The sequence below is a fragment of the Urocampus carinirostris genome, chromosome 1 (assembly GCF_059441175.1).
Source record: "Urocampus carinirostris isolate Australia breed hairy pipefish chromosome 1, RoL_Ucar_1.0, whole genome shotgun sequence".
Classification (NCBI taxonomy): Eukaryota; Metazoa; Chordata; class Actinopteri; order Syngnathiformes; family Syngnathidae; genus Urocampus; species Urocampus carinirostris.
In genome coordinates, this window is record NC_142349.1 from 12769441 (window position 1) to 12797302 (window position 27862).

Below are 27862 nucleotides of genomic sequence, written 5' to 3' on the forward strand. Positions count from 1 at the left end.
GACGAAAGCCGACGAGTGTGGACGCAATCAGACAAAAGCAGACGAATGCAGATGCAGGCGAAACGCAGGAGCTCGTCAACAGAGTCCGGGTGAGCAAGCGCTCCCTCTCCCGGCCTGTGATTGTCTTATCTGCGCGGTGGCTTGTGGGTGTGTGAGCGTCTAAGTAAAATGGCGGACTTGGCGAACGAAGGTGAGTCGCTTAGCACTGTAAAGCGGGGCGACGGGGACCTCTAATAAACATTCACGGCTGCGTTTTAAACGTCGCTGTTAGTGGCGTTTGCGCATCTTTTATGGACGAGAAGAAGTCGCTGGAGGACTCGTTCTTCGCCCCTCGGAGTCGTGCGAGTGCTTCCCGGCGTTTCCTAGGCTACACAGTTAGCAAACAAGCTAATGCAGCTAATGGCTAAGGATGCGACTAATTTCTGGAAAGCTTCGGAACGCCCTCGAATGCTAACGGGTCGCAATTGGGCTCATAGCAGTGCGCATCGTGAATAGGTTGATTACCTTTTGAGGAAACGTAATTGTAAAAAGGACATAATTTTCAAATAAATCATGTTGCTAACAATGACTGAAAGCATTAAACTGGACTCACAGATGGGCAGCAGATACTTGTCAAGCCCTTTCTCGCCCCCCACTTCTCTCTCTCCCGTGTTGTTAGCGGTCGGCTGCGGGCTTTGCTAGACGTGCGAGTAGGCGGTAAATGGTGCCGTTTCCTTCTTATCGATCTTCATGATCCAATGCTCGAGTGCGGGATTATTTTATGTTTAGCATGCGGTGCCAAGCGTTGCCATCGGCGGTTGAAGACCCGTAACATCCCCAGCGTGGCTCGACTTCTCCCGCGCCTTCTACCACCGTACGACCGGAAGGCATAGTCTATTTACTGGATAGTTTCTGTTTAAGACACTCGTGCGTTAGCCAGTTGATTAAAATGACAACTTTCTGGTGTTTTTGTGTAATGTTATTACGCGGATCTCACGTACACGATTCCACACGCAATGTCGTAATACGAGAACGTGCTGGCGCTAACAATAGCCGTCGATTTGTGTTATGGATGTGTGTGCGTTGTCTGTCGCTTTATTTTATACACACACGATACGACATTGCTTACATTTATTGATATACATATCGTTATCTGCATTTAAAAATAAATGTCAGAATAACTAGAATGTACTATATCCTTTCCCGAGTACAGTATTCACACCACAAACGTAGCGGTCATGTAACTAAAAATCAAATGTGTAAAATTTGTCAAATGATGTCGTTAACTCCAGCTAATGCAGTTTCTATTATAAAAGTATTGTTTTGGATCCTCCTAAGGTCCGCTCTATTATGATAATCGAGAGGAAGATGTGATTATAAAATCAGACTCCAGGGATGAAGAAATCTGTTTTTCTGGGGCTGCAGTCCTGCTTGTTTGTGAGGTTTCTCTACTTCAACACGGTCAGTTTAAATAACAGAGGTGTTTACTATGATCTTGCATAGCTTGCAGATTAGTTGGTCATTTGAATAATCAGTTTTGGAGGAGGAAACCCGGCCATTGATAACTGGAGTTGCTGTCCCTGGATAACTCTTTATAGCTAACTGTACACTAAACGGATGTTTATTAAAATACAAACGATGAAATCATCGTACATTATCAGGTATCCACACTATTTTTTAGGATTATTTCAACAATTTGGAGTGAGCATTTCGATTGGCAATAAAAAGTCCTCTAAAAAAAATAATTTTACACATTCACTCAAAAAAAACGCAACAAACTACAGTATGGCTCAATGTTGTTAGATATCAACAAAACGTTACATGTAGCTCTGCTGTGGTTAGTTTTCTATAAGCATTTAATTCCTCAGCCATTCGCTTTTTTTGTTATTCAAACCCCTGAATACCGCCAAATACCTGAAATAAATACAAATGATATTAAAAGCAGTGATCTTAGTGATGCAATGTTTCACTGTTCATATGACCTTGATATGTTACGAGCTAGCAGACATTTGGCCTGAGGATAACTCTAATCTGCCATTCAAAAATTGTGACAGTGACACCAAATGCTGACAGAAGCGGAAGTGTGTGGATTTGCTAAATGGGAGTGCAAAGTGTCCTATGGCTCTTTTGTTGCATCTTGGTTGTCATAATAGGTATGAGTGTAACCGTACTAGTTGTTACCACAATAAAGCATTTCTTATAATTTGATATTGATAATTATCACAGGTAGCACCTTGTGCACCGTTCGTTGCTGCTTGAGCTTAACACTCACTGGCCCAGGATTGTTGAACCTCTGTTAGCACTCTATTGGGACTCAGTTGTTTTTCCTTCAGCGTATTCTGGCGGGCAATACTGTTTTAAATGGTGGAAGAAGTTTGTCGTGTTGCCTGTGTTCATTGGCACATATTGTCCGGAAATTTTGAAGTGCTCTGTTTTTTTATTTATTTATTTTTTTATTTTTTTTTTATCAGACTAAGTACCCAAAATACCTCCAAACAACTGAAGATGGGGGTTGGTGAGGATTTCCTTGTCTATAACTCTTTCAGCATTCTTTGAATGGGTATGCTTGGTGTTATCGTTCCATACCTGTCAACCACCACGGCTCCATGCCCGTACAACCTGTCATATTTTCCCGTACAAAATAATCGTAGACCATATTTTTCTTTCCCGGAATGATGCATAATGGGAAATCCCCAGACGGCAATCGCATGCGCACAGTAGAATCAAACCACTCGCTTCGTTTGCAACCAAAAAAACGATATAAAGATAGAGGCTTCTGCGGCGAACTCCTTTGGCTAGATTGATTTGCCATTTCGTGATAGTCGGTGTATACCGGATGGTACCCATCATTGACCATTTTGCGTTTTTCCGTACAGATTTCCTTGTATGTCGTACTCGTCTTAAAATGCATAAAAACGTACTTTGTATGGCAAAACCGTTCAGGTTGAAAGGTATGTCCTTCATCTCTTTAGCATTTATTATAACTGTTGTAGTTTTTTCGTTTTCACTCTGTGAGTTGATCCACCACAATTCCCGCGAAATGATCCGTAGTTCCTCATTACCTTCTTCATCGCCTGAATGTTGGTCTGGAACTTGCGTTTCCATTGTACCAACGCTCGCGATTTCTCTGGTTTTCATGTGGTATAATTACAGTTTAAGTTAGCGACTTTTATCGAACATTTTGATCATTTTTGGGGGAAAAATGTACATGACCATAATTATTATTATGTTTTTCTCGCCCAGGCCCGAACCATACTCTAAAATGTCTTTGTTTGCCTTGGGAGAAAATAAATTGTTTTACAAGTTAGTTTTAATATGTTGGCAGCTCTGTAATGCTCCTAAAACAGGCACGTACAAAGTCCAGCTCGGGGGCCAGTCACGACCTGAGATCAAATTTTTACTGGCCCGCATCCCCTGTTATAAAATTAATAATATTCGGTCTGCATCAAGCAGTAAAATTAAACCATTTCTAACCATTTCACTAGATGATGGCTCTAGCCCCTTTTTTAACCCCACCCCATTTCTAAAATGTCGACTGTAAATAAAAAAGGAAAGTTGACAGTAATGGCCGCCGCTTTAAGGACAAATGGGAATTTAAGTATTCTTTTACAAAAATCCGAAATAACTGAGGGAACTGATGAATTTATTCAACACTATTCAAAGAATGCCAGGGTTAATAGTTGTTCCTCACAAATTTCATCCTACCAAATCTGGGCCACTTTCTAAAAAAATTGTACACCCCTGTCCCAATCGGCCACAAAATATTCTTAGTGCTGGCTAATAAAACAAATGGATGTCAAGGATTTTTTTTTTGTTGCTCTGGAGTTTTGCAAAGTGCAATAAATTAAGTCATTGCATTATAATAGGATCTAAGTAATTATTATCATTGTGTTGCTACAACAAATTTAAAGTATTCACATGCAAATCTTTCCGGCGCCATCATTCTTGATCGAAGATGCTGCATAATGAGTAAACTTTTAGCTGTCTCTTTGTCATTACTGACTCCTATTTATGTTGAGCGTGGTTTGGAGTAAACCCCCAATAAATGAGTCGACATATGCCAGAAAAATTCACTCTGGGGGCTCCGCTCCTACATTACACCTCTTTGACGATTACAGTTATAACACACAAACACTGAGGTTAATGCACTTTCAACCCCGTTTCAAAAGTTTGTGTCTTATCAGGTCATCATCGGAAAATGCAACCCTTTTATTAATTTGTGAGCTGGTAGTGTCAATATTTTTCTGTCGTTTTCTTATACGCCATATGTTCAACAAACTGTACGGGTCTTTTTCCTATTCATGATCTTTGGGGTAAATAATTTGGACCCGGTGGTGTATGTGTTTATCCTGTTTGGGGGAGCTTCTCCACTAGTGCTGAGATCAGGAACATATTTTGAGAAAGAGTTGGACCTCTCATCAAAAGAGCAAACGGCTGGCTTAAAATGCCGTAACGCTGCAATTTATAAAGGAAAATTGTACCATGCTGGTGGAACCAAATGTTTTGGTCTAATACAATTGCCACTTTAGTTTTTATTCAATTGTGTCATCGCTGGGCAGCCAGCTGAAGGAAGACAGAAATGATTATTTTAATCAAAATCTATGCTTCTATGAAATATCTCATAGGCTAACAAGATAAGTCAAATTATTGTCGCCTCTCATCTCAAAATTAATTCAACATAGCAGTAATTTCCCTAATGACCCCATTATGCAATTATGTAATCATAATAGCAGTGCTTTCTTAAAAGTGATGTGGATTTAGTTGTGACCATTTGGGGCTAAAAGACTGTTAATGTGTTGGGACAACTTTGGACTGTATGCAACAAATAGATGTACTTATGTCTTAGTTAATTAAATTGGGTGGCATGTCTTATCTAATTAACAAGTAATTTTCGACTCACCTCACTCTGTAGTGCTCTCTTCTCACAATGACGCTTATGCCTGGTCATATTATTATTATTATTATTATTATTATAATGACAATTAAAACGATCAGTACTGTAATGCCCCTACATGTATTCAAAGATGCACACAGTCTCTGATTGGGTCTGATCGCCAATTTAATAAACAAATAACAAGCGGTAAAAACACCTTCAATAGGAGCTACTGTTAGCCGCAGCTAAAGCTTATTCATTTTTCAAACAGTCTCAGACAAGCTTTTCCACCTCTCCCCTCCCTTACCTTACGTTTCCGTTAAAGAATTACTCTGAAATAAACAAAAGCAACAAAAGTAAGACATTACCGTACTTTGTAATCAATACTTAAATGAACCACAGCCGAACTCCGTTTTGCTCCCACTGTATTTTTAAATACACGCACTGTATGCTTATCTGCGTTTTTGTAAGGTGGCCGCAGCAGAGGGCACCTGCGCCCAATGATCAGTTGGGCTCTATCTTTGTGTTAAACCCTTACCGTTTCTGAAAAATTAGCCTAAAATCCCAATTCAAAACATGCCCAAAGTAAATTGAATACAGCTCTTGAACCTGTTAGAGAATCTGGTTTTGGTCTTGTTTGAAACGAAACACTCTGAAGTTTTGTCCCAAACTGAAATAATGACTGCAACTGCAACTAACACCGAATAATCTGAGTTGGAACACAGAGAAATACGTTTTTTATTCTCGCATGATTTTTTTTTAATTTTTTTTTGCAGTCAAATGTTTGCAGATGAGCGTAGCATTTGCATCTTAGCTGGAAAACGCACCAGACAATAGATTGAAGCCTTACCTAGTATGTTGTCAATTGTGATCACAATCTGAAAAGCTAAATATTGTATTTTACATATTTTTCTAATGGTAGGTCTAGGCGTTTCCAAAAGCGGCCATTTGGAGCCGACCAGTTTACAGCCCTAAAAAATTTGCATTCGTGTATTGTACTTTGGATATATTTTAGACATTGTGAGAGTTGTATGTTTCTGGTAAGTTTCGCCATTGTGTCAAACAAAAAATTCGGATTATCATTATGTTTAACAATAATCTTAGAGATTCACCCTGGTCATCCTGAAAGGGGGATACCACTTGTGAGGTCCCTTCTCAAGGTTTCTCTTTTTCCTCACGCTGAGGTTTTGAGTTGTTCCTTGCCTGCATGTTGGTTTAAGATCAGGGAATTGTGTAACTGTAATCCTGTGCAGTCCGTTGAGACATTTTTGTGATTAAGGGCTATATCAATTTATTTAACTTGACTATATGTTTAACTTCTCTTTCCAGAATTCGGTTCATGACTGCACACTTGAGTGTGATAATCACACGTAAAAATGGATCACGGGTTGCATTTACTTATTTATTTATACAGGGATCAGAATTTTCCGCGGATCCGCGGATTTACGCTGTTTTTGAACCCCAAAGGCATTCCGACTTTTTCACTTTTTCTCTTGCGTAGCAAACAAATTCAAAATCCGACTGTCTCACTCTTTCCTTTATTGCTCTGGCGCACCCTGGCGGCCGTTAGAAAAATTGACCGCATTGTCGCACAAGCTGCAGGGACTGAACTGCATTTGAACTTATCTTGCAGTATTTACAAAAAAATCAGTTATGTGGGCAAATTATTTTAATCTTCTAAAAATGTTACTTAAATGATAAATATAAGCATGGTTTTGGACAAGTAAATTGCCTAAAACACAGGTTTTGGGGGGAGGGGGGGGTGTCGGGGGGGGTTTATTCCTGGACACTGGCTATTTCAGCTGAAAATGAAAATCTCCATTCTGATCCCTGTTTATAGCTCTGATTTCACTGTACCTCTTAAATTTGTGTAAAATTACGTTGGGAATTTCATTTGCCAATTGATGTGGCAATCTTCATTTGAATAGGTCACTATTGGTCAAAGACTTTTTAAGCAATGGTCATGATTTTTTTTTTTCAATACAGACCCTCATACACATGCCACAGGCTAAGGACTATGAAAAAAAAAACATGCAATTGGCAAAGAGTGGTGTCAATACAAAGTTCAGAGGCGAACGGCTATATCGGAAATTACTTACGAGTCAGTTTATCTTTAAAGGAGAGTTATGGAGCCAAACGAAGAGATTACAACAAGGATTGTGAAATGATGCAGGAAAGATTTTATGCTTATTTTTTATTTATTTATTTATCGGCATTATTGTGTGTTTTGGAGTAAATGTTTTCCAGTTGGATTCACTTGACTCTCTGTTGAATGTAAACACACCATACTTGCGGGGTATGGTGTCATGAGTAGAATCTCGGCAGCACTTTTGGATGAGTTACACCAGCTTTACATTTTTCGGATTGCTCATTTCAGACTGATTTTAATTTTTTTGTGATGAGTATATTTTAAAACATTCATTGTGTATTGAATTTAAGAAGGGTTTAAGCTTTCCAATGATGTGTGGCATATTTCCCTGACTGGTGGCATCGCGAAAACTGGAATTTATCATCGTTCTGAAAGAGTACCAGCTAGGGAGACTGCGCCTTTTAACACGGTGTGCCCTGGGGTCATGAAAATTCTGTATTTAACTTCTGCAGACATGCCATTGGGTCAATCAATTGTAAATGCAATCTTATTGTGTAGGTTAATGCTACATGTGAGCAACGACAGCGACAAGGTAAATTATAAATCTTTCTTTTGTTATTTTTCCCCTCACAGACAAGCCTGCCATAGCGCCCCCTGTGTTTGTTTTCCAAAAAGATAAAACTCAGAAGGTGAGTGCTCTCAAACATAATGAGGCTCTTTTATTGTTCCAAAAAACAACTCATCACAAGCTAAACTTTAAACGGGGCTCAGAACAGAAATTCTCAGGCTCATATTTCACTCCTACTTAACTTTGCCCCAGATGGTCTGTGTATTAAATTTTCACTTGACATGCTGAAGGCTATTTTTAACGAGGTCTAATGTTATTTTTTAAGAATAAAATCCCCATTGCTGTCTTGCGGTTCTTTCAACTTGCACATGCTTCTTACAGCGATCTGCAGAGGGCTCAAGTCCAGAGGATGGTGGTGAAGGTAAAATACAAATTCTAAAGCAGCTGGTTTTTTTTATTAGCACTGGCAAAAATGTAACTACTCTTCAATTGAAGATTCAGATAAAGACGACACAAACTACTTCCCTCCAGTTAAAAGGGAGAGGACGTCATCATTCCCGCCGCTACACTCTGGTAACAACTACTTGGTTCCTGTTTAATAGTAGAGTGCAGAGTTAATTTGTATGCTGAAGCTTTCTTACATTTTATTAACAGTTCCCAAGAACAATGTATTCATGCCTCCCAGTTTCTGTCAGTCTCCTACTGAGAACTCTGACTCTGAACCAGGTATGGTTTTTGTTGTTTTGTTTTTTAATGGGATGACTTTTTAAAACATCCTGGTGAATGAGACCATGCTTGTTGTGACTTTTCCCTAGTTATGATAATTACATTTCGTAACCTTTTCTTTGTGTTTACATAGTCTAACTAAAGCTAAATGTAAAATGTTTTTCTAAAAGTTCGATTTCGCGCATCTAAAGGGTAATATTGTTTGCATTGCCGCTCAGGTGCCTTTTGAGTACCGGTAACTGTTTGAGGAGAGTGAAAGTCTGGTGGAACCTGCAAGTATCACAAGCTCTACGTCATAGCCATAGCCACTGAAACATGCATAATTGTGAGCAGATTGGTAAATGAGGAAGTTTAAACCTGTCACAATGACCAGATGTAGACAATTGAATGAGTGTAGACAATTGAATGAAACGCTCATGATAGTATAAAACTTGGGCATATAAATACTAGTAATTAAATTATACATTTTCTCAATCGTAGTTTCTGTCTGATCACTGACACAGTTTTGTTTAAATTGAGTACAATTTTCTAAATGTCCTGAATATTGGCCTTATTCCAATGAAAACACATCTCAATGTATGTCCACTTTTCTGTCTCTTTACCTACTTTTTGGCGCCAGCAGAAGAGAAGCCAGTCGGGTTCAGACTAAAACCGCCTACGCTCATTCACGGGCAAGCACCCAGTTCAGGTTTGTGCTATGTTACCGTAAGCCACAAATGCCACCTAGAAAGTTTTAATTGTTATCCTCAATTCCCGAATTGTTATTAAATGTTGTTTAAAAAACGAAAGGTGATGTAACACAGTATCACCAACCTTTGGTCCAGGATTTTGGAACGTAATCATTTTCTAAAACCCAATAGTTTTGTTAGTTTTAACATTAAATGTCTTATGATTTTGTGTTTACCGTAACATGGTTTGAACTAGGGCTGCACGATTAACCGAAATCAAATCGATATCGCGATGTGATGTAGTGCGGTAGGGCTAAGATTCATTGTTCCAGTTTATTATTTGAGTGATGGAGTGTTTGTCCAACAACAGTCGTCACGTTTCGTGATTTAACAGCGCCTGCCAATCAGAAGCAGGTTTTAACCGCCAGCCAATAAAGGCGAGACAAAGTTTGCAAGACGAGTGTGTGTGTGTCCTCTACAACCTGGTGTAAACGCTCAATTAAGCAGTCAAGCGCACAAGTGGCCACAAAAACAAACGCTACGGCTTGTAGCTTTAGTGGCTCGTATATAAAAGGAAAGGTGGCGATCTAGCGAATTCTTTTGTATTTGGTCAGAATATCAGACAGAGCAAAGGTGAGTTTAGTGACCTGTTTTTAGCCACATACCTTGGTATGCAATGGGCCTTTTTCCTCTTGTGGAAAAACAGGATTAGTCTTAAAACTGCTTTACATAGCTGGCAACTTGGTGGGTCAATGAGAAAAGGGGGCACAATTAAAGAAAGTACACCAAATAGGCTACATAATAATTCTTTAATCAGGACCTGTGATTCTACTTTTGTACCACTTCTCTGCTGACCAATTCTCTGACACAGGTGTAAAGCTTCACTATAGAACTTCCACAAAAACATTACCCTAACTAGAAGTCTGCCTTTGCAATTTTACTCTTAGAAATAAACGTTTGTCATTGAAAGACCTCTTCTGAGTTAAGTTAGGGTATTTGCGGTTTCAGGTGTCCCAAGTCAGAAACCAAAAGAACAGCAACGCAGCGTTCTCCGACCTGCGGTTCTTCAAGCACCACCCTCTAAATCACACACAGAATCTAGTATGTACTGTATTGGAAATCATATTGCCGCAATTCAATCTAATTTGTTTGATATTTTGTAAACCTTTATTATCTGTTCAGACTCCACATGTGGAACAAACGGCGTGAATAAATCATCAGATGACCCTTCAGGCACGCAGTCCCTTTTTCTGAACAACACCGAGCACTCGGCCACCACGTCACAGGTACTCTGCATGTGCATCCTGAGAATGTTTTACTTTCCAGATCCCTGCTGTGAAGTCTCGATAACTACACCCTTCACCCTGAATGCTTATTTCAGAAACATAAAAACCAAGATGGTCCGAGCAACGTCAAAGATGAAGGAGGAGACGAGAAAGATGGCGATTTAGCGAATTCTTTTGTATTTGGTCAGAATATCAAAGACAGAGCAAAGGTGAGTTTAGTGACCTGCAACAACACACATTTCTCGTTAAGTTTTGTACACCAAAATATTCTACTTTCTAAATGTTTAAGATAATTCTTTGGGAAACGCCACATATTTCAACATAATGCAGTAGTAGGCACATGCTTGGTAACTGTTCCAAGTGGGTGACAATCTCAAAATGTGCTACCCAATACAGCCCGCTAAGTTAATTTGTAAAATTCCTTTTATCATATATAGACTGGCCCTGTTAAAGGTGGGGTGCATAGTTTGAGGTGTCTTTAAATGTAGATTGAAAATGGTGAAGGAAAGAAAAGGACTTTTTCAAACCCCAACCAGAAAAAAAAGTTTGTTTGAATGCAGAAATTTCACCTACTTGCACGCGCAGCTAAATGAGTTGCAATGATGACTTCAGCTAAAAGATGGCATCAGCAAGTATAATATTTTGAACATACATTCACACACCAAATTTAAGGGATGCAGAATCCTAGGTGGGCGGGGAAAGCTGACCATGGAAAAACAATATTTACTGACTCCTGTTTACTTGTCGTTTTATTGTGTCTGCAACCTTTTTTTACTTTGCTCATACATCCATCAGTCTTCCTAATTATTTAAAAGTATGGTTGTGAAAACCTTTTCATTTATGTAATAATTGAATTGTTCTTGTTCATTCATTTATTGCCCCATCTGGTCTTTCCAGCTGGACCAGAACAGTACAGAAGAAAAGTCAAGTGATAGCCTTACAGGTGACTGTCAACCAGGGGAAACCAATTATTTTTTGCAGTACATATCTACCCCAAGGTAATGTGAAAATAATGTCTTGATTATGATTTCTCATTGTCATAATTTTTACAATTGTACAAATGTAATCCATTTTGTTTTAGTTCTAGTAATGCTACAAACAATGCAGACAGTGGACCAAAATTTGTGTTTGGGCAGAACATGTCTGAGCGAGTTTTGGTAAGTGCGGAAGGCTTGTACGTATACTCAGCCATGTTGGAAAATTTTGTAACTAGGAAAAAGTTCTCATGTGCCTGAATTGATTTTTTGGGGTCTTTTCCTAGAGTCCTCCCAAGGGTGAAGCCGCCAATGAAGATACTAAAGAGGTTCCAGAGTCTTCAAAGCCCTCGTCACAGGAGGCCACCCCAGAGAAGGGTAATTGTCCCCCTTCATGTTCATATGTGGAAATTTATGTTTTCCGACACTGCAAAAATACATTTCAGAAACAGAGATGCATTCTTGTCCCTTGTGGGGGAGTTCAATTTACTGGCAAGTCCTTGGAGAACTTCCTGCCATCCAGAAACCAATCTTTAATTTTCGTAATGGTGCTTTGTATAACGGTCCCAGACAGCTGACCCCAAGTCCAACATCCATAGTGGTTTCAATAAATAGACTGACCTAGGTACTTTTTTTCTTTGTGTCAATAGAAGTTGAAGCAATGGGAAAATGAACACACAATGATTTAAACCGGTTGAAATCAAATACACTGGGGGGCAGGCGAGTTTGTCCTCAGAGAGCTGCAGTCCTGCACATTTTCCATTTCTCCTTCCCCCAAAAGATGATTCAAAACTCCGCAGACATTTATTCCAAAACTGGATACCAGATACAGAGCTGTAGAAAGTTGACACAGAAGTGTTTGCAAGTGGCTCCAGAAACCACAAAAGATGGGATAATAAAGTATCTATATTTTGGCAATGGTCGATTAAAGGTATCTTTGACAGGCAAGATCCAGAAAAAAGACATCCCTTGCTTTTAACTTAAGTGTCACCCTAAAGTGGTTTGAAGTGGCTGTTCAAGCTGACGACATCGATGATAAGCTAAACACTTGACAACGTGCACTCCTTTCAGTATTGAACAGCGTATCCGAGTCTTTGGAGGAGTCTGCCGCTGCCTACACCAAAGCAACAGCCAAGAAGTGCATCTTAGAGAAAGTGGATGTGAAAACCGGGGAGGAATCGGAAAGCAATGTTTTACAGGTACAATGGAGCAATTGGGCATTTTAGCAGTCAACCAACAGAGATGATTAGCTTATGAGTTTTCTTTATCTCAAAATTTAGATGCAGTGCAAGTTGTACGTCTTCGAGAAGACTGCACAGTCTTGGATAGAGCGAGGGAGAGGACTACTGAGGCTCAATGACATGGCATCGACGGATGATGGAACGCTACAGTCACGTTTAGGTAAACTAGATTAAAATCAGCATGTTACCTTCACATTTCTGAGGTGTCGTTGATGGCATTTGATGACTGAAAATTGACCAACACCCCTACCAGTTATGAGGACCCAGGGAAGCCTTCGACTGATCCTGAACACGAAACTTTGGCATCAGATGCAGGTGGACAAAGCAAGCGACAAGAGTGTGCGGGTCACTGCCACAGACACGGAGGACCAGGGGGTCAAGGTCTTCCTAATATCGGTATGTTCTACCAAATGGTTGCATTGTGTCATTTAAGTCATTCCAGAAAATTCCACGTACAGATTAATACAGAGATTCCTCTGAGCTATAGACAAGTTGCAGCAATATTGTAAATACGTATTTTGTAATAAGAAATTTAAGTAAATGCAAACGAAAATCCTGGATATTTTGGCCCCAAGTATCGACTGAGGTCCACTAGAGGAGGCACTTCCTCCCAATTTAAACTTTTCAAGTGATTTACACTAATGGTTCTAAAAGGACACTTTATATCTTAAGTGGTAATTACATTACAACTAAAAACCCCGCTTTGGCCAGTAATTTGAAAGTGCGCCTGAAATACCTCAAAATTAGGTGGACAAGATTGGAATGCATGCAGTAATTGTCTTTGTGTGTTACCACACAAGCAAGGATTTACTACATACTACTGTACATCCATCCATCCATTATCTGCACCGCTTATCCTCAGTAGGGTAGCGGGGGTACTGGAGCCCATCCCAGCTATCTTTGGGCAGTGGGCAGGGGACACCCAGAACTGGTTGCCAGCCAGTCGCGGGGCTCATTCACACTGAGGGACAATTTGGACAGGCCAATTAACCTGACATACATGTTTTCGGAATGTGGGAGGAAACCCACGCAAGCACGAACATCCAAACTCCACGCAGGAGGTTCGATCTCATGACCTCAGAACTGTGTAGCACACGCGCTAACCACTGCTCCGCCGTGCTACCCACTGCTACTGTACAGTATGTCACAAAAATGAGTATGCCCCTCATATTTCCGCAGGGATTTCATCATAATGTTTAATAAAACATCACTGAAGAAACATCCAACAATTGAAAAAAAAAAAACGCTGCTCAAAATCGTAAAACATTGACTGCAACAGGAATTAAAACATAGTCGTGGCGGTGAGCTGATATACAAAAAGGCATTCGATTTAATCTCATCATCACACTATTTTTACTCATGTTGCCAGAACAAAATTTTAAAAATAAAGAAAATAAAGTTGTCCTGAAAGATATAACTAAATGCATCAAGCCTTTTCTTTCAGAACAACTTTCTGTTTTCTCCTTTCTCGAACATTAATTCCTGGCATAGTGTGATAATGACAAAAATATAATACCTTTTTGTATGTCATCTGCATCACTAGTGGTTAGGTTTTGGCGGTCTTACCAAAATCTCAAATCATTATCGACTAATCAATCGTTGCACTAAATTATACTGTAAGTATAAAAGAGCGCAATGGTAGCTCTAATCGTGGTTTTCATTTTTTTTCTAGGTATGCCTTATAGTCGTGAAAATACGGTATATTGATAATCCCCCTGTTTTTTGTCTCAGGGTAGTTCAAAGGATGTGGGTCAACTGGCTGCAGCCTTGCATCACCGAATTTTAGCCCTAAAGAGCCGGGCAGAGCAGGAGCCAGAAGCCCCCGCAACAAGCATCCCTGTGGCTGAGGTGCCACAGTCCAACGAGGACGACAGCGACGAGGAAGGCGCCTCTGCCTCAGCCTCCACCTCTGCCTCGAGTCAGTGAGACCACTTTTGTCAGTTTGCAATAATGTGCTCCTCCCCTCTCTAATAGTGTTGCCCAACTGATTTTTTTTTAATCAATTTGGCACAGAACATGTAGTGTTCCTCCCGACAATTTTGCAAATACGCTGAAAAAGATTGCCTGCGCCTGAGTTCTATCAAAATTGACTGATCTGAACTGTGACGACACAAAATGGCGAATCTCATTAACGCGTGTAAGGCAGCTCCGAAAAAGACGATTGTAGTGAGCAACAAATGCATATCGCTCATTTCTGCTTGAAGCTAGGGGATAGTGGCTTTTCGTTAGTCTTTTACAACACGTGTGTCGCCATTGGTATAATTTTGTCCGGCTAGCTCCTAGTTAGCGTCGGCGAGGCTGAGGGCTTTCCCGTTTTTTTTTTTTGCTCAGGTTGGCGCTTGTTAGCTCCCCACTGTGTGTTCTTTGGTCAAGTAGCCTGGTATTAGTGCTGGTTTTGCCGTGTCCTTTGGTTTATTCCTGACTGGCTTTGCATTTATAGTCGTTGCCGGCTTCCTGTTAGCCTGCCGTGCTTTTTGATTGGCTAGCCTGGTGTTAGCGCCAGTTTTGCAGTGTTCTTTGTTTTTGTTTTTTTTAAATTCCCAACCGAGTTTTTGTTTGTCCCTGTAGCCGGTGCTGTTTTTTTCCCCATTAATTCCCGGTTCGCTTGGCTGCTCACTGCGTGTTTTTTGGTCGGCCAGCCCTGCGTTTTTCACCGAGGCCACAGCCGCCTTTTGTTGATTGTTCCCGGTTAGCCCCATTTGGTGGCTCCCCATGTGTTTTTATTTTTTCTATTGCCAGTTAGCCACTTTTTTGATACTCACCTTTTGTTGTAACATTAATTCTTTCACCTGCGACGCATCAGGCATTCTTAACAAAAATACCACATTTTTGTTCAAATCACTTGTAACCTCTTCTACTAATTAGCACATGAACAATATAGCCAAGGGCTGGCTGGGTAGAGTGCTGGGGTTCCTTCAATGACGTCACGTCGGGGGCGGCAGTAGCTCAGGAGGTAGAGCGATCGTTTTAGGATTAAGGGATTCCAGTTCGAATCCCGGCTTGTCCGTGTTACTTGTCGAAGTGTCCTTGGGTAAGACACTGAACCCCCAATAAGCAGGTTAGCGCCTTACATGGCTGCACAGATCACGGCCGCTATTGGGAAATGTGAAGCACAATGTAAAGCGCTTTGGGAAGTCATTGACTTGAAAAGCGCTATATAAATGCAGATCATTTCATTTCATGTCACAGCTCAGAATGATAAAGACAAGGCGTGGTGTCTCCAAATTGCATTATATTAGAAAATGTTTGGAATATACCAATGATGTATAAATGCAAAAAAACTTCTCTATTTCCGCACATTTTGATGTATATGAATTTAGGATTTGCTTTAACAGTGCATCCATTTTTCTCAGCTGCCACCAATACAGAGGGAGGAGAGAACCAGGCTTCGGGGAGTACATAGCGACAGCCCTTTGAGGCGTCTCTTACAGATGTTACTTTGAAGGCATTTTTTTTCTGCTGGCATCTCCACGGACACCCCAATTGACCAACGTGGTCGCTCCAGACCAATAACTTTTGGATATTAGAAATCTAGCTCCAGGAAATAACCCTTCCAATCACCCCCTGCTTCCCCCATGCATCGCCCCATTGTCAGATGTTCTCTCGCCCTACCAGCCGCCCTGCGTCATCAATGGAGTCCTTTCCTCCTCCTGTTGTTGTCTCGGAGTTTCTGCTCTTCTACATTTCCCCTTTTCTCCCACTAGCAAAAATAGAGACTTTGGTTTGGGACTTTTTTGCTCATCATATTGATGAGCGTAAAGGGTGTTTTTTCCTCTACATTTTAAAGTATGGCACACGTTAAGACTGCAGTTTCTACTTCGGGACCTTTCTACGTCACTGTACAGCCGCCGCCCACTCCTTCCCTCACTCACGTGATGCCAAAATCCTGAAGCGCGACTTGGACCAGCTTTATCCCATCAGCTCCTAGGCGTCAAGCCTTTTACCAACACTTACTTCAACCCCCCTCCACTTGATCAGTGCGGTTTTGGCAACTGTAATTTATTTTGGGGAGGATTGGCAGGCGGCGTCGTCATCTTGAAGCAACATTTGTGATATTGGTAACAAATCAACGAGTGTCCACTCAAATTGTCATTAATAGCAGATTCCTTTGATTTCCTATCGATCTATATTCTAGTGAATAAAGGACTGAAACCATGCAGCTTTCTGTTCATGTGACGACTTTGAAGGGCAGAAGAATTCTCCTATTTCCCTGTCTTTTTTGTTGTTGTACTTTTTGACGAATTCAACTGTCAATCATCCCACGTTATCATTTGTATTTCTTTAAACATCCCAGGGCGTTATTGTTAATATTTTTATTTACATTCAAAAAAGATATGGAATGAAATGTTTGGAATCATTGGTGTAATAACTGTACTCTACCCACTTTTTTTTTCTTTTTCAAATGTCATGTCCATTTCTTAACATACATCATTTATGGCGCACCGTTCTCCCCTTATCACCTCCTCCCACTCCATCCCTCTTCCTTTATCTAATAAACCTCTGCCATAAATGTTGCATTCCAAATGTGATTTGATTAATTTCATAATGAAAATCTTTAGAATAGAAGAATAGAATAGAATATACCTTTATTGTCATTGTTATAAAATGGGTTAACATATTGTGACAACGAAATTGGGCATGACACTCCAGTTTTGCACATTCACAGTGAGGTATGAGCCAAGAAGATAAAGGAACAGAGAAGATAAGGTTATAAAACAAGGGGGATAAGGCTAAAGTTATAATTTACATGGTATTTACACAAGAAATGTCGGCATGTGGGATGTTACATACAGTGTTGTCGTGATACCGTTGGTATCGTAAGGGTTGTGCAATATTGCATTTGGTGCAAAGTCATAGTGCAAAAAAATAGTCAGCATACGCATTGGTGCAAACATAGACATCATAGTACAGAAAAAGGAAATGGTCAGACATTGTGCAAGGTGAGCAGTAAACATAGTGCAGTCGACATGTGCAAGAACATAGACATGAGTACCATTATATTCGTATGAGGTAGTGTTGGCACGAGTTTTCAGTTTTTTTTTGTGCGGTGTCTGTTTTGAGCAGCGAACAAACATATTGCAGACAGCATGTACGTGAGTACCATTTTGCATTCGTGTGAGGTAGTTTTTTGCAACAGTTTTCAGTTTTTTGTGCGGTGTCTGTTTAGGGTGGTAATGGCTGTGGGGAAGAAACTGTCTCTAAGTCTGTTTGTTTTTGCTTTGTGTGACCTGTAGCGTTTGCCGGAAGGCAGCAGGTCGAAGAGGTGGTGGCCGGGGTGAGAAAAGTCCTTGATGATGTTTTCTGCTCTGCTGAGGTAGCGAGAGCAGGCAATGTCCTCCAGACTGGGCAGAGAGCAGCTGACGATTCTCTGGGCTGTTTTGATGATCCTCTGGAGCTTTTTCCTGTCTGCCGCTGTGCACCCAGCATACCACACCGTGATGCAGTATGTTAGGATGCTCTCTACTGTGGCTTTGTAAAAGGACACCTGCAGCTGCTGTTTTAGATTATTTTTCCTGAGCAATCTCAGGAAGTGCAGTTGCTGCTGGGCCTTCCCTACCACCGCTCTGGTGTTTGCAGACCAGGAGAGGTCGTCGGAGATGTGCACACCCAGAAATTTGAAAGAGTGGACTCTCTCTACACAGTCTCCTATTATGGTGAGTGGTGCTGGATTCCTGCCATTCCTTCTGAAATCCAGAATCAGTTCTTTTGTTTTTGTGGTGTTCAGTATGAGGTGGTTTTCCGAACACCACGTTGAAAGTGACTCCACCTCATCCCTGTATGCCGCCTCGTCCCCTTCAGAGATGAGGCCGATCAAGGTGGTATCGTCAGCGAACTTAATTATAGTGTTTGTGGGGTGGGTCGTTGAGCAGTCGGAGCTGTAGAGGGTGAAAAGCAGGGGGTTCAGTGCACAACCTTGGGGGGAGCCAGTGTTCAGTGTTAGGGTGGGAGAGACGTGGGTACCGAGTTTCACCGACTGGGGGCGATTGGAGAGGAAGTCCATTATCCAGTGGCAGATGGAGGGAGAGAGTCCTAGGTGTGCAAGTTTCTCCACCAGGATCTCCGGGATAATGGTGTTGAAGGCTGAGCTGAAGTCCAGAAAGAGCATTCTGACGTAGCTCCCCCGGTGGTCCAGGTGTTTCAGCACGGTGTGAAGTGCTGTGTTTATGGCGTCGTCAGTGGAGCGGTTTGCCCTGTAGGCAAACTGGTGGGGGTCCAGTGTAAGGGGCAGGGAGTTTTTGATGTGCCGGGACACTAACCTCTCGAAGCACTTCATGACCACAGGCGTAAGATCTACAGGCCTGTAGTCGTTGAGGCTTTCCACTGCTGACTTTTTGGGGATGGGAATGATGGTGGAGGTTTTGAGGCAAGGTGGGACGGTCGCCTGTGATAGGGACCGGTTGAAGATGGTGGTGAAGACCCCAGCCAGCGGATCGGAACAGTCCCTGAGTACCCTACCTGGTACTCCTTCCGGGCCAGTTGCCTTCCTGGGGTTTATGGTATTCAGCGCACGCCTAACTTCGTGCTCCTGAAATGTGAGGGAGTTGCTGCTGGTTGTTGGTGGGTGTGATGTGGCTGTTTGTGGCCTTCCAGCTTCAAAGCGAGCGAAGAACTGATTAAGGTCCTCAGCTAGTGAAGCCTCAGCCTCAACAGTTGCCAGGTTGTGGCCTCTGAAGTTGGTGATGTGTTGAAGGCCCTGCCACATCCTCCTCGGGTCATTTCCAGCGAAGAGGTGCTCGATCCTCCTTGTGTAGGCTGCTTTTGCTTTCTTGATGCCTCTCTTCAGGTCAGCCCTGGCCACCCCGTAAAGAGCCTTGTCTCCAGACCTAAAGGCGGTGTTGCGGTGTTTGAGGAGGGTGCACACCTCGCTGGACAACCAGGGTTTTTGATGTGGGTAGTTTTTGATTTTTTTATATACTGTGACTTCATCCGTGCAGTAACGGATGTAGGATAAAACAGTGTCAGTGAATTTCTGGAGGTCATGGTGTTCAAATACCTCGCAGCAAGTTTGATCAAAACAGTCCTGCAGCTTGGAGAGGGCTCCCTCAGGCCACGTTTGTATTGTCCTCGTTACAGGTTTTGTTTTCCTTCGGATGGGGGTGTATGAGGGGGTAAGGGATAGGCATAGGTGATCGGAATTTACTAGGTGGGGGAGGGGGGAAGCTTTGTATGCGTTTTTGATGTTGCTGTAAACGCGGTCCAAAGTTTTTTCACCCCTTGTTGCACAGTTCACATGTTGAAAGAATTTTGGAAGAACAGTCCTTAAACATGCCTTATTAAAGTCGCCAGCGATAATGAAAGCTCCGTCGGGGTGTGCAAGCTGTTGTTTGTTGATGGCAGCGAGCAGGAGGTTTAGCGCTGTGCTAGCGTTAGCATCCGGAGGAATGTAAACAGCTATCACAATGAGCACAGTTAGCTCTCGCGGTATATAGAATGGTCTACACGATACCGCCAGAAACTCTAGATCGGGCGAGCAGTGTGTATCAATAATTCTGCTGTTATAGCGCCACGCATTATGTACGTAAATGCATAGTCCCAGGAAACTTACAACAGGAAAACTTACAACAGTCAAAAAATAAAGCAACGGAAATCTGGGAGGCGTCTTCAAATGCCACAGCAGATTTAGCTTTGATCTTGCCATGTTAGAATAGCCCCATATATTTTTCCCAAAACTGACCTTGGATGTTTTCGGCTGTGTATTTGGGCTATAACTGAGTAGAAGGCAAACGTCCAGATGACGTTCTGTTGCACCCTAGTTCTTGACTTTTAGTTATGGATGCACTGCATTTTTGGCACTGAAATCGTCTTAATATGATTGCGTATTCAGTTTCAGCTAGGAAAAATAAAAAGAAACTTCAGTAAGAACAATGTCTTTGTTTTAAAATTGTTCATCATAACCAGACACTTAACTCAAAGTGTTTTAGTAGAATTAACTTGTTTGTGTCCTGCATTTAGATCTCAGAAGTTTCACTATCAGTTGCACTTTTTGTCCGACAGGATTTATCCTTTAGAGCCAAGGGCTTATTTTTCGCATGGATGATGCTGACATGTCACCACCAGTATCAAACGATTTTAGTTGTGTCTCCACCAATATTATATGATCACCTAAAAAAATGTTAGATCAAAATAATTGTCTCGTTTACCTGGCAAAGCATAAAGGATTAAATCATGCTCTCTGCCCAAGCACAGATGCATATGAATAACGTGATTGTGCCTTTCCTGGATTTCATGCAAGGCTTGTGTTTGGTTGCTCCTGTGGCTTATGTGCTCATATTTGGTCGTGTGTCACCACTAGGGAGCCGTGGGCTGTGAGGAAGGTGCGTGGGTTATAAAGGAACAAGGAAACCAATAGGGATATAGGCACAGAAATTACACCAAAAGTGTGCTAAATTTTATAATTTTTATTGTAAATTCTGTTGAAAGATACTTTGCCTGGAGATAAAAAAGCCCTATATTGCCGACTTCATTCTAATGCAGCAGAAGAAACGATACGTGTGGAAAGAGCAAGAAAATTTAGTGTCAATGAAAACCAGTAAGGATACATTAATGGAATTTGCACATAAGGCCAAACATGCGAGGATCAAAACATGAATTGCCTGGAGAAAAGATGGATATGGAGTGTCTCGGTTAGACGTTTGTTTGCGAGCTCTCAAGATTAGACGAGCCCAAAAATATACTTCCACAGATACACTTTTTCTTGTACTTTTCGTATGTATGTGGTTATTTTAAAACTGACCAGGTCACTTTATAATATAAAACCACCTGGTTGAGCAGCTACCTACATTCTAGCAGCCTACATTCCATATAGAATTTATATGGAATGTAGGCTCGTTTATATGCGAGTATCTGCGGGATATAATTTCTGGCAGTTGTGTTGAAAGTTTTATGTAAGTGTGTGTTCGTGTTTACCTTGTGATCTGGTATCCACCGATGCGATAACCAAACCAGCGCTCATGTTTAAAGCCCATCAAACCTATTATTTGTTTTTTTGGGTAATTGGAATAAATATTTCATATCATTGATCTTTTTTAGCTATGTTTTTCGGTTATGCTGATTTGGTTTTCCAAGCATTTTCCATTTCGTTCCCAAATTTAAATTTCTGTGCTCCCCCACTTTCAATAATGGTATCATCCTGACCGAGTTTCAAGTTTTTCCAGTGACTTTTGTGCATTTCCCCCCTTTTATTTCGTCTATATTGTGTACGTACAATATAGGCGAAATACAATTTTTAATCTTGGCTGTTTTCAAAATTTTAGCTAACATTTGTGTCAAAACTAGCCAACGACAACCACGGAAACCAGTCCTATCCGTTTAATGTGGAGGAGCAAACCCCTACCCCAAAAAAACTGGCCTGGGAAGGGATGGGCGCCGCCAGGTTGCACTTGCCCAAAGACCCACCAGAAGTGGTGCCCACACGACCCTGGCAGGTAAGGTATCCGTGAACCATGAACAGTTCATCACACCGAGTCCAGGTGAGAAAAATTAAATCCACAACTTGAGCCTATTACAGTGTTTACCACTAGGTGGGAGTCATTGCAACATTAAAGTCTGTTTGTATTTGTAGCTCCTGAATGTTTTGCATATAGAAAAAAAAATCTTGGCTGTTATTCAGGCGTGCGTCATCGTGTCACACTAACAAGCGCCTAATATGGAGGGCGAGTGTGCAATGTCTGAACCTGCACAACTGTTTGAATTGCGTACAAATTGCAACCAATTATCAGCAGCCCCACTTTTACTCTGTTGTGCACTCAACTGTGGCTTGTTGGATTCAGTAGAGCATCAACATCACCTCAGACAAGGCTCCTGTAAGTTGAAGTACTCTTACTTAGAAAACAAACCTTTTTTTAAAGTTACAAGAGGATTTATGGGGCCGCTGTAAGGAGGACTTGGAATTTGTGCACAAGTCAGTACTACTCCCGAGCAGGCTCGGGTTTTAACATCAGGTGCTGCGTGAAAGCTCGAGTAAAATAAAATGATAAAAACAAGAACTTGATCGGCCCCATAAAGACTAACTGATGGTTCAGCGTTGAGTCACTTGCTTCCTTAAAAGGAGTAAAAAAAAAAAAAAAAGAAGACCCCCCCCCCCCCTTATCTATCTGTCTGGGCAAGAAGCTCCAGAAAAGTGCAGTTTTCAAGAATCCATTTGTTTGAATTTAATGTGACCTCCCCAGTTAATGGGAATTAACAAATTAAACAGTTTGGTAACACGTTAGCTGCTAGACCAATCTTTCAAATTGTGAAACACCAAAAAGGTGTTGTGGCGTTTAAAGTATTGTACTGATCTTAACATTTTTTTGATTGTAAAACCAAAATGTATAAAGAATTGTCACTTATAACATATATATCCGAAAGTTTCGGTTTTTATTTTTTAGGGACACTTTGCAATATTTGAGCGCTTGTAGTTGCTGTATTGTGTAATGGAACCGAAAATGAGTGCTATGAGCACAAGGAAGAATACAAGCTGCGGTGTCACGTTTTGCGGGGATGGACCCTAGTGCAGAGAAGCCAGAGCTCAGGCAGGTGTGGCCCAAAAAAACAAAAAAAAGCCGTATTTATTGACAAAAAAGGAACAACAAACAAAAACAAATCAGGTCTCAAAACAACTCCCTAAGTGTTCATACCAGAAGCAAAAAGCAAACCTGACATGTTAACAAGACCGTAAGGAAGTGACATGGAAATGAACCAACACAGTGTGCTGTCTAGTCAATATAAAGTCTTAGGGTAAATAGGGACAGGTGTGTGGAGATTGGGCACATGTGTGTCCAGTTTTGACATTACTTCCACCTCAAACATTCAGATTCCAGGCAGACCAATAAAATCAGACAATCCTTTTCCGTAACAGGGGACAGCTGAGGGTCTTGGTCAATTCCTACTGATACAGGGCTAGAAGCGGTCGAGGACTCATATCCAAATCGCGGGGACGGAGACTTTCTCGCCCCTGGGACATGGGTGGTTGAGTGTCCTTGTCCTTCCCCACACAAATAGGGACCAGAAGTTGTTGAGTGACCTTCTTGCCCACAGAACAGGAACTAGTTCGCTGCCAGGGCAGAGACCAGAAGGAGCCAAGGGAGCCTTCACTCGCCTCCGCGGCAGGGTACAGAAGTGGCCAACACTTTGTTTTCGTGGCTGGGACAGGGATGTATAAGCTTACTGCGGTGTACTTTTGTGGCTTGGTCATTCATTTAGGTTTTGCGCAGGAAGACCCAAATGCAGGGAAGCCAGAACCGAAGCGGTATGATCAACAAAAAATGATATTTATTGACAAAAACATATCTCAACAACAAAACCACTCGATAAGTGTCCAAACCAGAAACAAAAAACAAACCTGACATGATAACAGAAGACCGAAGATAGAAGAGGCATGGAATTGTATATGACCCGACGCAGTGTGCTGTCCTAGCAGTCTTTGGATTATCAGGGACAGGTGTGTGGAGATTGGGAAAGGTGTATTCTGTTCTAAACCTGTTTGGTGCACTCTGGGGGGAGGTGGTGTACCTGATCATGACATAAGGAGAGTTGTCAAACCGCACCATTTTCAATTTTTTTTCAGCCTTTGACAAGGTTTTTAGGTTTGGGGGGCACCCTTAGCAGCAAGTTAGTGGACAATCATATAAAAATATTCCACTTGAAATTTTTCTCCCGCTCTCCGTTACTGAGTGTTGAGGCTCCTTTTGACCGTCTTTTTGTCCTAAATAATGCTTTCAATTAAGGTTCTAGCAAAGTTATTTTCTAAAAATATCACAAAATACTGCAAATGATAAGGATATTGTATTTACTTTTAGCGCAATCTGCACTGAGTGGGAGACAGAAGGGAGTGCCTTGCGCTGTGTGCAGAGGTCCGACCACCCCTATCGCTTACTAAATTGCTATATGTGGTTTGCTGGCGTTTTTGTTTATTTACAGTTTTATCAGTGGGTTTTCATCATAAAGTATCTCAACAGTGACCATACATAGTTTAATGAGCTTCCATTTTAAAGTGTTCTGAGTGAACTGTTGCCAAAACGTGGTATGTTGGTGTCACACTCTGACCGTAAACTGGTTGATTCTTTTACATACAACTTCCTTATAAAGTAAAGTAAAGGAAATAGTTACGTTCCCTGGTGACTTCTTTCTCTTACTATAGAGTATTTCAGTTACTAATTCATTCACTTTTCGGAAGAAGTGGTATCTATAACTAATTACTTTTTTTAAAGTAGCGTGCCAACCACTGGTGGTAGGAGATACCTATCTGCTTTCTTTTCTCATTTTAGTCACTTCAAGCCTGGATATATATTCCTCATTTCACTAGAGGTCACCATAAAGTGACAAGACATATCCAATTCTATGCGGATTGACTTAAAGCCAAATCCCTGTTCGGCTGCAGGAAGGGTTTACTGTTAATCTTGTGTTTTTGATAACGATTATAAGAAAATGTAGTCTGTTAGTGTGCTTGTATGTGTGTGTGTTTGCACGAGTCTTGAGCGCATACCTAAAGATTGTGCCTTGTCAATGTCCCCGCGTTCACATTGTTAGCAACGGCCTGGAACAAATTATCATCAAAACCAACATTAGTTGTTTTTCAGATGTTTTGGAGACGCCATGGAGCTTCAAAACCAGACGGGGAATGGAAGAGGACATGGAGGCGGAACAAAATAAGTCAACTTCAAGACGCATGAACTCCAAATGATGAAACCGTCGTGCGTTTTTTGCTGGAAGTGTCTCAAAGTCGACGAGCATCAAGAGCACAGCACAGTACAGCACGGGTAAGGTTTTTTTTTTTGGTCTTTCTGTAGCGCCGCTAGTTTCCTCTTTCGAAGGGTTCATGTCTGGCACGTTTGTTCCGTCACAGAGTAAAAAGAACGAGAGACCCTTGTTCCATTTGTAAAGGGAAACCACATTGCCCAATATCACATCTGATTATCAGCTCATGCTGTCACCAACGGTTATCTGGGGAGGTCCTGCCTTTATTGTCTTTAAACAATCAGGCAACTTACCAGTTGATCTATCTGTGATGGTGAATGTTCAAAACCCTAACCCTTGCTCCAACCAAAATCCAAAGCCTAGTTCCAACATTAACCCACTAAACTTAGAATTTGTACTGGCATGACTGGGAATGGAACCCACAGCCCTGTGTACCAAAGTCATGCAGTTTACGAGTTGAGCTACTGTCAATAGTGAATATCTGACCCTACCTCCAACCAAGACCCTAACCTTTGCCCCAACCAAAACCCAAATTCAAGCCCCAAGCAAGATCTTAAGCCTAGTTCTAACATTAACCCACTAATATTAGAATTTGTACTGGCATGACCGAGGATGGAACCCACAACCCTGGGTGCAGAAATCAGGTGGCTTACTACTTGAGGTACTATTGATGGTGACTTTGCAATAGCCTAACACTAGCTCCAACTAAGACCCCAACCCTTGCTCTGACTAAAACCCTAACCCTAAAGTTGTAATGCCTTGACTCGGCAACCTTGTTGGTGTGATACATGTATCTTACCAGCTGAAGTACCAGTGTTCAACACTCTAAACTTAATGCCAATAAAAACTAGTTCTAGTTCTAACCAAATATCCAACCCTAGCTCCATCAAAAACCTTAAGTGTAGCTCAAACCAAAACCCCTCTCTTTGCTCCAACCATCCTCCTAATCCTATCTCCAACCAAAGCCCCAACCTTAAAAAGTGTACTGTATTGACTGGGGATTGAATACACAACCTTGTGAGTGTAATGAAGGCATCTTACCAGTTGAGCTACCGGTGCTCTTAGAAATCCCAACCAAAACTCTAATCCCAACTAAAACCTGAAACGTAGCTCCAACCAAAAACATAACCCCATCTACAACCAAAACCCTAACTCAACCCAAAACCAAAATTTGTTTTGGCTTGACTGGGGATCAAATTCACAACCATGTGTGGCCACATCAGGTAGCTTACCAGTTCAGCTATGGTTGATGGTGATTTGGGGCACTGCTCAGAGAAACATTTTTTCCCCCTCTCGGGTAGCTACAACTTTCCACCAATTTTCCATGACAAATCCAAAGCATCGTTGGTATCCAGTCAGACATGTTGTTGTTGTTAACGCCTGCTGGTTGATAAGAATTAAGTAGTGAGAGGCGGCCACATCTGGGGAGAGTGTCTCCCGCGAGCGATGCATCTGCACGCTGATGCCTTTGCCTCCAAAGCAGCACTATAAATCCAACACATGTAATTAAAATTCAAGGCTGTAAAGCAGTCACTTTGTTATTATCATTATAGATTATTGTTATTAAAATTACAAGACTCACGGCTGAGGAGGAACACCTGCCCGATTCTCTGGGTCATTCCGAGTCACCGCGGGGCTGTTGTCAATGTAGCCACCACAATGTGTCTCTGTGTCTGTCTCTCTGTCTGTCTCTCTGTCTGTCTCTCTGCTGTGTATATTATAAATCCTACCCCTGCACTTTATAACAAATGGCTTGTTTATGTTGACTTAATTTGACCTGAGGTGAGTAGACTTTCCTCATAGACTGCACTTCAATTAAGACATTTCGATTGATTTAAGTATTGCTCACGTGATCCTTTACCAGGTCAACGGTTGGTAAAGTTTGACCCTAACAATAACTCTTTTTCTGTCGTACTTGAGACTTTTTATTAACATTATGCCTTTTGTAGATCATTGTGAACTTTAGCCATGACAACTGATTAAACCAAAGTCCAATTCAAACCTAAACTCTAAAAGCCTCAAAACGGGATATGACACATTAGGACCACAGAAATGCCCCAATTAGGGAAATTGGTCCCAACCAAAAACAGGCTTAAAAGGTAAAAATACAAGCACAATAGGGGCGTGCAGTCAGGGGAAGCAGGGATATATATATATTAAATGGTGATATTTATATTAATTGAGTGTTAAAGTTCTTTCTCGTTTTACTTCACAATTTAGGGATTTTTTTTTTTTAATTTGCAGAATTTTCACATTGTATTATGTATATCAATAGTACGCATAGTATGTATGTAACCTGTGACTGTGCTGACCGCCTGCAGATGCAGAGTTAGCCACGCAATTCTCTTGAATCATGGCAGTGGGTGATGGTGAGACCAAGGATTACTGTATGGCGTACAACTCGGCCCCAAATCACTGAATAAGTGATAGTATTGGCAATCTAATAGCGAGTCAAGCATCCAGTAAAATGTATCTTGTTGCATGGACTTTTTTTTTTTTAAATAATTGAGCATTACCTACGTATTGATGCTTTTATTCAAAGAAAGCAGCAATTACATTTATAAGTTAAGGTAAGACAATACAACATGTTTTTTCTCCTATGCTACAGTTTATGTATTACTCTCTTGCTCTGCCAATCAAATGATAAATAAGATCTAGACATCTTGTGATTAAGGGCTATACAAATAAAGATAGATTTTTTTTTTTGTAAAACTGACGGTGCCTCACCAGACAAGAACATCACCGCACATCACTGGAGTACACACATACCTACAATACAC

At 41.3% G+C, this 27862-nt stretch overlaps 2 protein-coding genes across 6 annotated transcripts in view; one reads left to right on the top strand and one right to left on the bottom strand.

Moving 5' to 3' along the window:
- Positions 1 to 916, bottom strand: part of ccl25a (chemokine (C-C motif) ligand 25a) — a 30747-nt gene extending 29831 nt beyond the window's left edge. The window contains exon 1 of the mRNA XM_088327182.1: positions 593 to 916. The gene's annotated coding sequence lies outside the window, so the exon portion shown is untranslated. The remainder of the gene's footprint in view (positions 1 to 592) is intronic.
- Positions 64 to 16914, top strand: ranbp3b (RAN binding protein 3b). 5 transcript variants are annotated; one of them, XM_088327103.1, is made up of 17 exons: positions 64 to 190; positions 7575 to 7630; positions 7891 to 7930; positions 8005 to 8082; positions 8164 to 8235; positions 8855 to 8923; positions 9912 to 10004; positions 10086 to 10189; positions 10285 to 10398; positions 11087 to 11187; positions 11271 to 11346; positions 11451 to 11541; positions 12235 to 12362; positions 12444 to 12564; positions 12658 to 12800; positions 14136 to 14322; positions 15758 to 16914. In XM_088327103.1, the coding sequence occupies exons 1-17, from the start codon at positions 169 to 171 to the stop codon at positions 15805 to 15807; spliced, it is 1545 nt and encodes a 514-aa protein (XP_088183229.1). In that variant the 5' UTR covers positions 64 to 168; the 3' UTR covers positions 15808 to 16914. The 5 variants fall into 5 exon arrangements, with proteins under 5 accessions (XP_088183229.1, XP_088183258.1, XP_088183249.1 ...); XM_088327113.1 differs by having other exon boundaries at positions 73 to 190; positions 8858 to 8923; XM_088327132.1 differs by lacking the exon at positions 9912 to 10004.
- The last annotated feature ends 10948 nt before the right edge of the window (positions 16915 to 27862 follow it).

Coding starts and splice junctions, on each gene's coding strand:
- ranbp3b (XM_088327103.1), top strand. CDS start 169: ATGGCGGACTTGGCGAACGAAG. Junction 7,631..7,890: donor AAAAAGATAAAACTCAGAAG/GTGAGTGCTCTC, acceptor TGCTTCTTACAG/CGATCTGCAGAGGGCTCAAG. Junction 10,399..11,086: donor ATATCAAAGACAGAGCAAAG/GTGAGTTTAGTG, acceptor TGGTCTTTCCAG/CTGGACCAGAACAGTACAGA.